Below are 13616 nucleotides of genomic sequence, written 5' to 3'. Positions count from 1 at the left end.
GCATCAAATGTAGGTATGTGGCTACCTCTGTGGGCAAGGAAAGGGAAAGTGACCAGAGAGAAATCCCAGGAAGACGTCAACTAGAATGGAAACTGTATTTCTGATGCTGGGTTATAAGGTACAAGGGTAGGTCATTATGTTCATCTTTATACTTTTTAAAAAAATGAATCTAAAAGGTTTTATTTTAAAAATCCCAATATTCTATGAAGTATATATTTTTATAGCTAAGTGATAAGAAGACTGGTGTTCTTATGAAGACATGATGTTTTTGAATCCACTTGAATTAGTTCATACTAAATTGTGTTTTTGAACATTAGGGAACATCCTGAGCTCTCTGAAGGAGGGAAGGGGGCTTGGGAGAAAACCCAGATGGAAAAGAAAATCTCTTTCATATTTAACTCTCTTTCTGACCAGAGTCAGGCCACTCAGCGTGGGGGGAAGGGTTCATGGTGGTACTTGGGCTTTCCATTGCTAACATGGGTCTCTCTGGTGGGGAAGGCAGACAGCTGTCAGAAACACAAGACAATGATGGATATGTTTCCTTTTTGGGGTATGTTTCCAGTCTTTTGTGTGGATCCCTCAGGTGCTTGAAACCTCTCCTTGCTCAGCACAGCAAGGCTGCTGGGTAAAGCCCTGAACAAGTGTGCAAGAAGACTCCACTCTCCAGGAACTCACATATACAAGCAGAACTATTCAATCTGTGCAGCCAGGAGCATGTAGGTTTCAGCCTCCGAGTCTTATTTGTCATGTATTTTATTTGGCAGAATTGGGTTGAGTTCTGTGGTCAAGGAGATAAACTGTTCCTGGAAAATTGAGGAACCAGTCCTTTCATGTATTTTTCTGACAGTTGTCTGAAAATTGATAGGTTAATTTTTATCACGTGTTTAAACATGACCTCCCAAAGCAGTGTGGTGGGAGATCACAGATTTAGTCAGATATCTGGGGTTTCAGTTGCCAATCCCACCTCCTGCCCACTGCCCTCCCCGCCACCCCCTCCACTGCTGTCCCGGCCAGCTGGGGTTCACTGATCAGTTTCATTTTAATGTTGAGTCTCAGTTTTTCTGTCTGGGCACATTTAAGTAGATAATGAATATTTCTTTCCCTTTCCTCAAGGAATATGTGGCCAAATTGTGCATTATTCAAGGAATATTTACTCACAACAAAATAATTAGAGACCCACTTATTTTTATTAACTGGTGTAGTGGGTGAGAAGCTATTTCTGGAATATTTCATAAGATATGTGATTTTGCTACTTTCAGATGAATTCACTGACACATTTTTTTAAAACAGATTTTTGGGGGGGGTTTTGGTCTTTTTTTTTTTTTAAGATTTTATTTATTTATTTGACAGAGATCACAAATAGAGAAGCCAGCAGAGAGAGAGGGGAAAACAGGCTCCCTGCTAAGCAGAGAGCCTGATGTGGGGCTCGATCCCAGGACCCTGAGATCATGACCTGAGCCAAAGGCAGAGGCTTAACCCACTGAGCCACCCAGGCGCCCCACTGACACATTTTTTTAAACAAAGTATTCTCAGATCAAAGGTCTTTCTTTGGTCACAGGAGTGCCCTACGTGGGCATTCTTCCCCAGTTTGTAAATGAAGCTGGGGGAGCATTGAGTGATGATGGTATTATACCATCTCCAATGATATTACTGTTAGAGATCTGAATAACAATAACGTGTGTTTAAATAGCCAGTTGAATTATTGGAATCTTCCTCTGGACAAATATTGTAAATATTGATAAAAACCAATATTGGCAGATGTGGAAATCAGCATGTTCACAATGTATTGGTGAGATTATACGTGATCAAACTATTTCATATGTATCGAAATGTAAAATGCCCAGGCCCTTTGATTTAGCAATTGTACTTTTAGGACATTAGCCCAAGGAAATATTTACACAAGTGCATGAGATATGTGTCTAAGGATGTTCACAGTGACACTGTTTAATTTTGTAGGAGACTTATAAACAACCAAAATGGTCATCAGCGGGGGGATAGGACAGAGCCACGTGAAGAAGTACTAGGCAGCTGCTCAAGAATGCAAAAGACCATGTGTGCATGCGCGCATGCACATGTGTGCGTGCATGTGTGTGTGTGCATATATATATTTTTTAATGGGAAAAGGTGTCTGTGTTTTCCAGAGGATTCCATACTGTGTTTTAGACATCACCGTGGGAGCTATCCCTCCAATATCCCTGGCTTCCATGTGGAAATAATGGAAGAAAACAAAACTCTTCTTTGTGAGGATCAGGAGTAAATGCTTTATGAACATCCTCAGGAACGAGTCGGAGGAACAGAGCAGCCAGTAGGAGTCCCTAGTTTAGAACTTTGCCCGGCATTGGGGGCATTTCAGACCTGCCTGCATCTTCAAGTAGGGCTCTTCTGAGAGATGTCTGTGATTATAGGTGGAGACCTGCCGGATCTAATTGCTCTGTGGAAGAAAAAAATCACATACTGAGAACAGACCTGGAGAGCACCTCCAGAACGACTCTGGAGTGCTAGGACCACTGTGTTCATACTGTTAGTTATTTGTCTTATTTGGAAACTTTGCCCCGAAGAAGATCTCATTTCAGTTTATAATTCACTTCTGATAAAGAGTCTCTTCGAGGTTCTGGGGTTTACAGAGACATACAATGGAGACCTTACAAATACTAATTGTAACATTTGCCTTGGCCATAATAATTTGCAATTCCTGATTCAGTATTCCGTTACTACCAAAAACAATTTGTGGCAACTTGTAATTTAACCATCCATTTATTTGACAAACAGAGTTACCATCCTTAATGTGCTAAATGCTGTGTCTGGTGCTAGGGATATAATAGTAACAGGCTATTACTGGATACAATAAGGCCATTAAAACAGGCATGGGTACTTTGATACCATAGAAAATCACGAGATATAAATGAACAAAAAGCCTAGGCTTATCTTCATAACGAAGTATTAAAAATGGACTCTTGTGCATGCAGACAATAGTTCTCTATGATGTTAACCATCAACTTTACAAAAGTTTAATTATCATGCTTGATCTGTCTGGCCCCCACCTCCATGCCCATAAAGACACTTGCTTGTTTCCAGAGTGTCTTCATGAAAATGCAAATATTAATACAAATTCCCCTCCCCCTTTTAAAACAAAAGGTAGTATACTTACACTTTGTTTTGTACTCTGCTTTTGATTTAATCTTCTTTCTTTCGATACAACTGTAAGCTGTGTTTTGAGCTATGGACTTTTCTGAGGTCTGATCAAGTATTACAAATATTTATTTGCAGTGCATGTTCCCACTTATACCCCGAGGTCACACAATCAGGGAGAATACATTTTTAGAAAATTATATGTTGATCTGTATTCATTGATAAACAGTGCCTTTGACTGTCTTATTGCTTCAAGATAATACTGTGGGTAGCTTTGAATGTTTTTTGTTTAAAGCTGTTGAACCAAAATCAGAGTTCTCTTACTTGCTTTTCAAAAGTTGGTCCTCAGTATATGCTATACAATGTGTATAGTATATTTTTATGTAATAAAATCAAATGGTAGAACTGCATATTACTTAAAAATGCTGAAGTAAGAGGGAAGATGCTAATTGGAGGGAACCCAGTTAGTAGAGTGTTTTTTAGAGTGGAACATCTACAAAATCCATTATTTTTCTTTAGGGAGTTCTATTATAGAACTCCCCACCTAAATTAAACTGAAACTATTTATTTAAAATATGGTTACTTTTTTTTTAACTTAGAAAAAAAAATCCTGATACTCATGAATGACAAGACTTTTATGATACTACTATCAGGAATAAATGAGTCACCTGAAAAATTTAGGGTGCAGTTCACTTTGCGTGTTTACTGTTTCTCCAGTGATCTCCAACCTGTTCCTCTTCCATTTTTTCCATTCCCGTTTGGAATGTAAACTTTCTCGGAATCAGCCTATAGAATTTGAGATAATGCCACTCTGCTGAGGGTAGGAGGCAAAGCGAGGGTTTTCTCTGCAAGGACTATTGTCATATATTTATCCGACTTGGGTAGTTTTTGTATGTAGGAAACGCAAGCCCTCTTGTGAGCCGACGTGCTATGTTTGTTTTTCTGTCTGTGCCTTTAGCCCCTCCATCCTGTGGTCACTTGCCACGAGAAGGTGGTAAGTGTCCGAAAAGACCCCAGCGAATCTCTCGGCATGACCGTGGCAGGCGGGGCGTCACATAGGGAATGGGATTTGCCTATCTACGTCATCAGTGTTGAGCCCGGGGGAGTCATAAGCAGAGATGGAAGAATAAAAACAGGTAAAAGGACACCTCAGGTACTGGGGCAGAGGGGGGTTAAAATGAGTTAGTGGCTTGCTGGGTCAGGTCACTGCTTCCAGAATTAAGGAGAGGATGAGAGGCTGAGCTGCCCAGAACCTCTGTTACCCACTGACCGTGACTGGTTTGAGTCTAGCGGCTGGACTGGGTTTTACCCCTTAGTTTGTGTGGGTTGGTGTGGGCCGCTTGGCTTGCTAATAAGGCAAGTACCTGCAAATATGCCAAGTAATGGGGAAACTCTACAGTTCAACTAAATAGCATAATTTGGCTTCCTTCTTTCTAAGTGGTTCTTGGCGGGATTGGTCCTGTGAGGAACCTATTCATGAATTGTTCCAGTGTATGGATTGGATGAGAGAAATGCTTTCATAGAGTTTGAGTCAATGACTGTTCAGTGAAAGTACCCTGGTAAGAAGATTCCATTAATCTTATGTGTCCCGGGCTACTCTGAATGAAGGAAGGGGATGTCACATATGTGTCCTTAATGATATTGTCAATTTCCATGAAGGGTGAGTTCAGATGGTTGAGCAGCTCTGGCATGTAAGGGCTCAGATACAAGAGAGGAATGTGACGTTTCCAAAGTACAGTTGCTCAGCATGAAGAGCCATGGGGAGGGGAGGGGTAGCACGGGGAAGGATTTCTTTGGCCAACCTAACAGTGCATCTTCTGGGGTCAGGCAGGACTGCAAGCCTTTCCCGCATGTCTCTTCCTATCTTTTTACTCTTGCTATGGCTATTTTGTGTGAAAAAGAGGATATTCAGTGGAGGCAGAAAATCAGGAGAGAGATAAGAGAATAGAAATTGGAGGTAGGAGAGGTATGTTTGCGACTGTCTTGTTCTTCCTTTTCATCCCAGCCCCTGGGTGGGGAAGGATGAGGGCCACCAAGAAGTGACGTGTTTGTGAGAGAATGCAAGCAGAGGATTGGGTAGTAGGGTGTGTGTAGATGGCCTTGCACAAACTATGTGCTTGCCCAATGGTAGGAGTACCATCTTTGCAGTGAACCACAATGGTAACTCCTTTTTCCTTCTTCAAGGGTGTAGTTCTAGCTCATTTTTCTTAACTGCTACAGACTCCTCTGCCAGCCACTTTCAGGGGTAGTCTCTTACTCGCTCATGCAATCCTTATTTCTTGGTTAACTACCATATGCCAGGATCCATGCAGGCACTGGGAGTTTTTGCCAAATGCCCTCCCTTTGTGCTGAAAACAAGAAACAAGACATGAAGAAAGAGGTTTTCTTTGATTAAATAGTAAACAAGGCTAATTTATCTTTCTTCTTTCCTTTTTTTTTTTTTTTTTTTAAGGCAAGAGCCAAACACTAATGGGTATGCTTTAGAAACCTCCAAACAAAACTTACCTTGAAACATGCACCTGCTCATCATTTGCTATCCAAGAACTTGGCCTCATGTCAGTGCGGGAGGCTAACGACAAGCCCCCTTGCCCTGCTCACTTTCCCACATCCCACTCCATCTCTGCCCCTTGGCGCTTTTATGGAAGTTTCTGTTTGCACTCTCACTAAGGACGGCTTCTGCTTGTTTGGCCGCTAGGTGACATTTTGTTAAATGTGAACGGGATCGAGCTAACAGAAGTCAGCCGGAGCGAGGCGGTTGCATTACTGAAAAGCACATCCTCCTCGGTGGTTCTTAAAGCTTTGGAAGTCAAAGAACGTGAGCCCCAGGAAGCCTGCAGCAGCCCAGCAGCTCTGGACTCCAACCACAACATGGCGCCCGCCAGAGACTGGTCCCCATCCTGGGTCATGTGGCTGGAATTACCACGGTGAGTCCCAACGTGACCTGCTTGGAGATGTGTGGGAGGAAACACCCTCTTAGAGCACTCTTTTATTCTCTTGGGCTGATTCCTGGCACTAGCATCTTCGTGAACCCCAGGTTGGATTGTAAGACTATTTGAAATAATTCCGTCTTCTCTTCTGTAACTGAAAATTCATGCAGAAAGCCCAGGGCAGAGTGAAAGCCTAGACATGGAAGCTTTGTGATGCACTCAGGTTGAGGACCTTGGAGCTGGCCTGCATGGTTGTGTCATGCAGTAGAGAGAGCTCAGTGGACAGGGAGAGAAAGCTAGAATCCAGCCTTCTGGAACCCACTGTGCAACCAGGGGAAGGATTACCTTTCCCTAATTCGCTAGTGGCGAGCCTCAGAACTTGCATGGAGGTAACCCTTCATTGGTTGGTAAAACCAACCCTTCATTGGTTTTACCTCTTAAGCATTTGTGGGACCCTGACTGAACAAATTGCAGAAGCACATTTTGCCTATACCTAGATGTTTGAGCATGACTGAGGTATGTCTCAGACTCTCTCTCCCTAGTTCCAACTCTTTTAAAGTTCTTTTTTCTTTTTTTTAAGATTTTTAAAATTTATTTATTTGACAAGTAGGCAGAGAGGCAGGCAGAGAGAGAAGTGGAAGCAAGCTCCCTGCTGAGCAGAGACTGATGCAGGGTCGATCCCAGGACCCTGAGATCATGACCTGAGCTGAAGGCAGAGGCTTAACCCACTGAGCCACCCAGGCACCCCTCTTGTAAAGTTCTTATGTAAAACTTGAGTGAGATGTTAACTAGAGCTTTATGGTGAAGGCATTAAATTGTGTCAGACATTTCAGGAAAATGTTTAAGAGAAGACTTACTAAATGGCTAAAGACAGAAGTTAAATATTCAGAGGACAGATAAGTCAGGGTTTGCATACCTGCATCAGAGCATAAATTCTTGGCCTTCAAAGGATTGCCTTACAAATTCCAAAAGCATGATTTAAATGTAAGGTATTAGAGTCACTGAAGATGAAGCACCGTAGGATTAAATGAATGAAGGTAGGATGTTTGGTTTTCGTGCATTTTTCCTGAGGGTGGAGATAGGATGATCTCTCTGTATTCCTTTTTCTTTTTTTTTTAATTTTAAAGGAGGTTTTAAAAAACATCCCTGTCTCAAATACACTGACCTAGATTCCTTTCTGAGCCTTTCCTAGTTGATAACTTATTTTTTAAAAAAGTATTTTTTAAATAGTTGAAAATTGAACACTGGGGCTATTTGAAAACCTTCAAGCTTTTGAGAATGGAGTCTGAGAGGAAGAAGAGGCTGTTACTTTAACATTAAAAAAAAAATCTTTCTGAAACCAGCATCTATGAAAGTAGATCATTTTTTTGAAAAAATTTTTTGTGCTTGAAAGCTGTTCTTCATGAGTTCAGAGTTCCTCACCGTGCATTCATGTGAGACAGGACAAATACGAGATGCTTTTTACTCCAAGTACAGCCACGTGAATGGCTTCCTCTCCCTCTACTCTTTGTCACTTGGCCTGAGGCAGCAGTTCTCCGCTCTTGCCAGAAGGATAGTCTGGATTGGGTTCCCTTCCTCTGAAAGAAGTAGACAGGAAGTGTGAAATGATGCCAACACAGACAACACTGGCGTTCAGTCACCCTGGCGGCCCCTGGTCTGCTCGTGGTGATATCATCACAGTAGAATCTAAAGGCACCAAAGCGGAGATCTACCCTCCCAGACCCACTCAACAGAGGTAATCACAGTTACCAATTCCTTGTGCGTGTTTGCAGGGAAAGCCTATGTCAGGGGTTGGCAGACTTTTTCTGGAAAGGGCCGGAGTTGAGGGTTTGAGGGTCACGCTCTGTGTTGCCAGTACTCAGTTCTGCGTAGTGTGAAAGTAGCCGTCAGTATGCACATGAACGGGCTTGGCTGTTGGGTCCCAAAGACAGGAGGTGGGTTGGGCTGTAGTTTGCTGGCTCCTGGTCTAGGTGTCTGTGTACACAAGCACACACAGTTGTAGTGCACACACTCTGTGTACCATGTTTTGTTTTTTTTTTAAGAAAGATTTTATTACTCATTTGCCAGAGAGAGAGAGCACAAGCAGGGGGAGCGTCAGGCAGCTGGAGAAGCAGGCTCCCAACTGAGCAAGGAGATCCATGTGGGACTTGATCCCAAATGAGCCACCCAAGCGTCCCAGAGATTTTTGTTTTTTTTGTTTCAACTCTTAAGAATATACTCTGGGTATCCTTTCACATGAGTACATATCCATGTTGTTCTCTATATATCTATGTTCTCTTCTGTGGCTGATAGTGTTCTGTTGCACAGCTGTACTGTGATTATTGAACAGGTTCCTTTGGGCAGTGAACATTTCAGTTGTTTTCCATTTCTGCTTTCACAAACAATGCTGCAGTAAGAATTCATCAGGAACATACCAGGTAGCCATTGTGCTAGTGTGGGGTCCACTTGCTATAGAGCTGGTTACAGAAACCACAGGGCATCTGCCTGGCCATGGGACAGGCTGCCTGGGTATAAAAGTATTGGATCACACTCTTGGGTACAGGGTAGGTTTCACATCACTGTGAGCGAGCATTGAGTGGCGGAGTGGACAGATGGGAGACCCATCTCTTCCTCTGTATGCATGGCTTGTCCTTTTCACGTGATTATCAGATGACTGATATTTTGGGTTCTCCTAGGGAGGGTTCTCCTAGGGAGCCTAGATATGTATTTATCTTTTAGGTTTCACGTCTTATGTTTTCTGTTAAGTCCTTTTCAACTGTGTATTTCCTGTGCTTCCTTCGGTTACTGTGGCCTGCCCTGCATATTCCTTACTGTAGCTTATCCTTTCTGGTTTCTATGTTCATTTTGGTGGTGCTTTTATCCTTTCCTTCCCTCTCTTTCCTCTGTCAGCTCATTTCCTCTCGTGTCTCACGTCTTCCTGGAAATCTTACATCTCTTCATGGATCTCAGATTTACAGAGGAATTGCTTCAGCAGTATTTTAAATTCACAGTAATGTGGTTGGTTATAAATTTCATTTTCTATGGTAGCGTTTTGTTTCTGTGGCAGCATTTTTCTGGGGAGTGGTTTTTGTGTTACTGCTTTTGCTCTTACTTTTCCTCTTTTCTGTTTTCCTGTGTGTCTGCCTGCTAGTTCTTTTTAAATCACCAACTTAGGTAAGTTTTTCCTGGACGGGCTGTTGGCTGAAGGTTCATAAGGGGAAGGAACCAGGGCCACCTTCCAAGTGGTAGCAGTGTCTCTTTAGGACACGGGGTTGTGCTGCCTCACTGCTCTCAGCCCAAGTTCAGCAGTCCACGTCTCTCCCTTCCACCCGGGCTGCTCCTTGGGCGTACAGGTTATCTGTTTTTCTCGTGGCCTCACACGTGCCCTTCTTCTCTGTCAGAGTGGGCCCAGGGAAGCTCTGCCAATAGCCAGCCTGCGTGTTTCCTGGTGTTTGGCTGTGGAGTGGGTGTTTTGGCCGTCTGAGTGGGCTGCTCCCTGCAGACCCCCAGCGGGGGACAGACTGGCTTCCGCCTTCCCCCTCATCCTCTCCCTTCTGCAGTCAGTTCTCCCTCGTCTGTAGTGACCCAGTTTTGTTTCAGCTGGCGTTTGCATTTCTGTTTCCGTGTCTCCTAGTTGCCGTTAGAGTAATATTTAAAAGCAGAAGAGGAAACATAATTTTCACTCTGACATTTTGAAACCAGAAGTATGTTCACCCTGGCATCTTTCAGACATCCTTCATACTCCATTATACTCCTTTATCAGGCTCTTAGCTAGTTCCAGGATGTGAGCACCTAGTCATAACACTGCTACAATTTTTATGGATGGGGATATCTACTCACATCTCTAATCTTGACTATAGAGAGCTTCAAAGACCCCAGTTTCTCCCCAGTTGACGCAGTACCATTGGCTTAAATGTCTCAAGTCATTTGGCATGACTGATATCCCAAGAATTTCAGGCCATTTGTCATACCGAGCAAGTTATTTGTCTGAACTGCTATAGACTGAGGCTAAAAATAGACATTTTTTTTAAATTCACAAGGGCATTTCCAAGTTATCTGTTTACTCCAAAACATCTTCCCCTTACAATTTAACAGATTTTGAGGAAACCTATTTGCCATAAAGTATGATTCAGTCTGTTACCCAAGACTGTCTACCAATGAAGGAAAATGGCATGTCAGCAGGTCTAGAAATAGGAAATCCTTTTCTAGGACATTGTAATCATGCCCTCAGGTACAGTCCAACACACAGAATGAAGAATCGTGAAGAAGATAATCATACACTGAACCAGCAGCTGCCTGTTCTGAAACAGTGGGTGTCAGGTAGCAGGAGTAGCAGAGAGAGTAAAAGTGGGCTATACAGGACAGTGCAAATATCCCTCACCCTTCTCAGTGGTGTTTGTGTGCCAGGAGTGACCCCTGGGCAGCAGCTCCAGATGGGGGCTCTAAGCTATCCCAGTGGTCGATGCCATTCAACTGAAGGGAGATGCAGAAATCACTGAAGACCTTCTGCTTATCTTCTATTGGCTTTCAGGCCCAAACTCCACATCTGGAAGTCTTTCAGAACATGCTCTCATCAGATAGAGGAGAAATGAGCTAATATGTATTACTCTTATGCAGGCAGAGGGTGCTCTGGGAACCCAGACAAGACTTTGGAGTGAATTAGTGAAAAGAGTGGCAATTTTTTTTTTTTTTTTTTTTACAAACCTCTTTAATGTTTGGCTTGAACAAAAGATACCAGGACTCTCACATCTACTTCTACATTCAGTCTGTTGCCAGATCACCTATCATGTGTCCTCTGAGCTGAAATCCTTATAAGAAAATGAGATTTTTTTTAACAAAGGCAAATGTCTCACTATTCTGATAAAAGTATTTTTGACCTCTAGACTCCCTGAAAGGCATGTACATGGGAACCACACTTTGGTGTGGTGTAGGGGCTCAGTGAAATTTTGAGGTCTCTGAGATCAGGGGAATCCTTAAAGGAGACTGAGCAGGAATAGCCAGTGAAACAGAAAAATATACAACTTCTTGAGCAACCCAAGACTTCACCGTAGTCCCTAACGTGGAGTTGATTTTTGAAGTAACCGTAGTTTTCTCATTGGGAGAAATTACTAAACTCCTTGCTATTCTTTAAACTATGCCAACTCTTCTTCAATGAGGCCTAAATTTAGAGAATGAGTTCAGAAAAGGAAAAAAAGCTCACATTGAGAATTTAAAGTCACTTAATATTTCAACAGTAAACCCTGAACATCATTGATCAAAGCCAGGCTCCACATTTCCCAATGGGGAATGAAGTAATTCAACTTGAGAAACAAATGCCAGTACCCATATGTTCCAGCTAACCAAGGTCTGACTGTGAAAAAATTTAACAAACTGAGTTCTTGCTGCTACAGTGAAGTTGAAATACGCCTCACAAAGGAAGGAAAGTACTTAATGAAAAAAATACTAGTAATACTGCCAGCCACTTGAATGCACGGTACAGACGGCATGGTTTTTGTCTGCTCTGTTTACTAATCTCCCAGGTGCCTACAGTATGGTACACTCAATAAACGTCTACTGAAAGATGATCCAAGCAGACAGATACTTTCTCTCCAGCATCAAAACAAGAATCTAGGAAAATAGACAATAATTCCTGATTTAATGTTAGGTTGAAAATTTTATACTGGACATAAATTTTAGATGCAGTGGTTTATTTATAGCTTATCCACATGAAATAAAATAATAAGAATCAATGTAAGGTCTAAAGTGATACTTAATGGAAAAGAGAAAAAACACCCAGTGGTCAAAGGAATAAGAAATACTTGTTTCAAGTATTGTCCTATGTACCCATTTATGTTTTAAGGAATCATGGCTAGGAAGTGTTAAGATAGCGATTTGCTCATGACGTTGGGTAAGAATCACCCAACTCTTCATGTCCTTGCCCTCAAATATTGAGCACAGGACTGAATGTAATGCTCTGTAATTTGGAGAACTGCCAATCACCTGCTTTGTATCTGAGCAGTGGGTGAACCATTACATAAATGTGCTATTTGACATACCACAGCTCCTACAGGAGAAACTTAACTATTGATTGACATCAAGTCTGTGAAATACAGCTGATGAATATTTTACAATCAAAATATAGTTTTTATTTAATGAAAATCATTCTTCAACTATCAGTGAAAGAAATGGATTATTGTAAATTATATGTGACAAGAGATACAAAACAAAATTGAGTTTTACCCCTACATTCTAATTTCAAGTTGAAACCAGCAACACTAGAAAAAGTCACATTATACGAATCAACAAGTCTGGTTAACAAATGTTAATGACCAACTTCATCACTTAACAAAACCTTTCACAAGAGACGTTTTATTGGTTTTTCAAAAAGCAGTTAGTATTTTAAAGTACAGATTATAAACAGAACAATCATATTTTGATTTTTACCAATACGAAAATGCTAATTTTCTTTCAAACCAGTTATTGTACTGGGAGATTTTAGTCAAATCCAGTTCCCGAAAACACTAGCTGTCACAATCGTAACACAGTTTACACTTGGCCTGCACCTATCTTAACTGTTCCAGCTGCCACCGGATATTAACAGTTTCTTCCATCTAGTCTATTTTAGGTGAGGATTCTACTCCAAGAATACCTGTGGCCTCTCCTCCTCCCAGTCTTTCTATAACTTCCTATTCAGTTTACTATTTTTTTCCTCCATTATGACTTATTCTTACAATCTTTATTCAATTTCCATTCACTTTATGCCTGCATGCTTCTCTATAACCTATAAAACATGTAGGACTACATTTAAAGCATTATTTTTCAAAAGTCAGAACTTTGGCAAATGCATTCATTATTAGGGTTAGGTTTAAGTGTTTTTTCACTGAGATTAATCATTTAGAGGATTTTTGCCTTCATTAAAATTATATTCACAACTAAATAAAAATAGAATATTGCTAAGTATGCTTGAATTTGGTTCATCAGTAAGGACTTAGGCCTATCCAATTTGTTTCATAGAAACAGAACACAATAGTATTTTTTTAAAAGGGCGTATAGCAATGGAAAACAATTCAACTAGAAAAAGGCCGCCAACAGCACACAGGTCACTGGGCTTTGACAATTTTGAGTGAAACCCATCCAGTGCTATTTAGCCTGAAAAAAATGTCAATAAAGAGAATTGGAGATGAATCATAATTATTCCCTAAGAGTTCAACTTAAGTGTGAAGATCTATTGCTTACACATTCTATTTCAGGTACCTGTATAACTGTAAAGATGTTATATTACGAAGAAACACAGCTGGAAGTCTGGGCTTCTGCATTGTAGGAGGTTATGAAGAATATAATGGGAACAAACCGTTTTTTATTAAGTCTATTGTTGAAGGAACACCAGCATACAAAGATGGAAGAATTAGGTAATAATAACTAGTTATTACCAATATTTTGTTTCATATATGCAAAAGGTTGGGCCCTTAGAAATAATGCATGTACTATAAACCTTGTTTTATTGGTTAAAAAGAAAATGTACATAGCATTCAATTTCTAAAAATTCCTTGGTCCCGTACAGCAACTTCCTGTGCTTTTAGCATCCCTTCTAACAGAAGCTGA

General features: G+C 41.3%; 1 protein-coding gene across 4 annotated transcripts in view; it reads left to right on the top strand.

Moving 5' to 3' along the window:
- Positions 1–13616, top strand: part of LNX1 (ligand of numb-protein X 1) — a 176376-nt gene that overhangs the window by 161950 nt on the left and 810 nt on the right. For all 4 annotated transcript variants that reach the window (XM_004764959.3, XM_004764957.3, XM_045079748.1 and 1 more), the window contains 3 exons: positions 4088–4265; positions 5825–6053; positions 13265–13423. In XM_004764959.3, the coding sequence (XP_004765016.1) occupies positions 4088–4265; positions 5825–6053; positions 13265–13423 (566 nt within the window). The remainder of the gene's footprint in view (positions 1–4087; positions 4266–5824; positions 6054–13264; positions 13424–13616) is intronic.

This window comes from Mustela putorius, unplaced genomic scaffold (genome assembly GCF_011764305.1).
Source record: "Mustela putorius furo isolate JIRA1106 unplaced genomic scaffold, ASM1176430v1.1 tig00000430_pilon_pilon_pilon, whole genome shotgun sequence".
Taxonomy (NCBI): Eukaryota; Metazoa; Chordata; class Mammalia; order Carnivora; family Mustelidae; genus Mustela; species Mustela putorius.
This window is presented reverse-complemented; position numbering and strand designations above follow the sequence as displayed.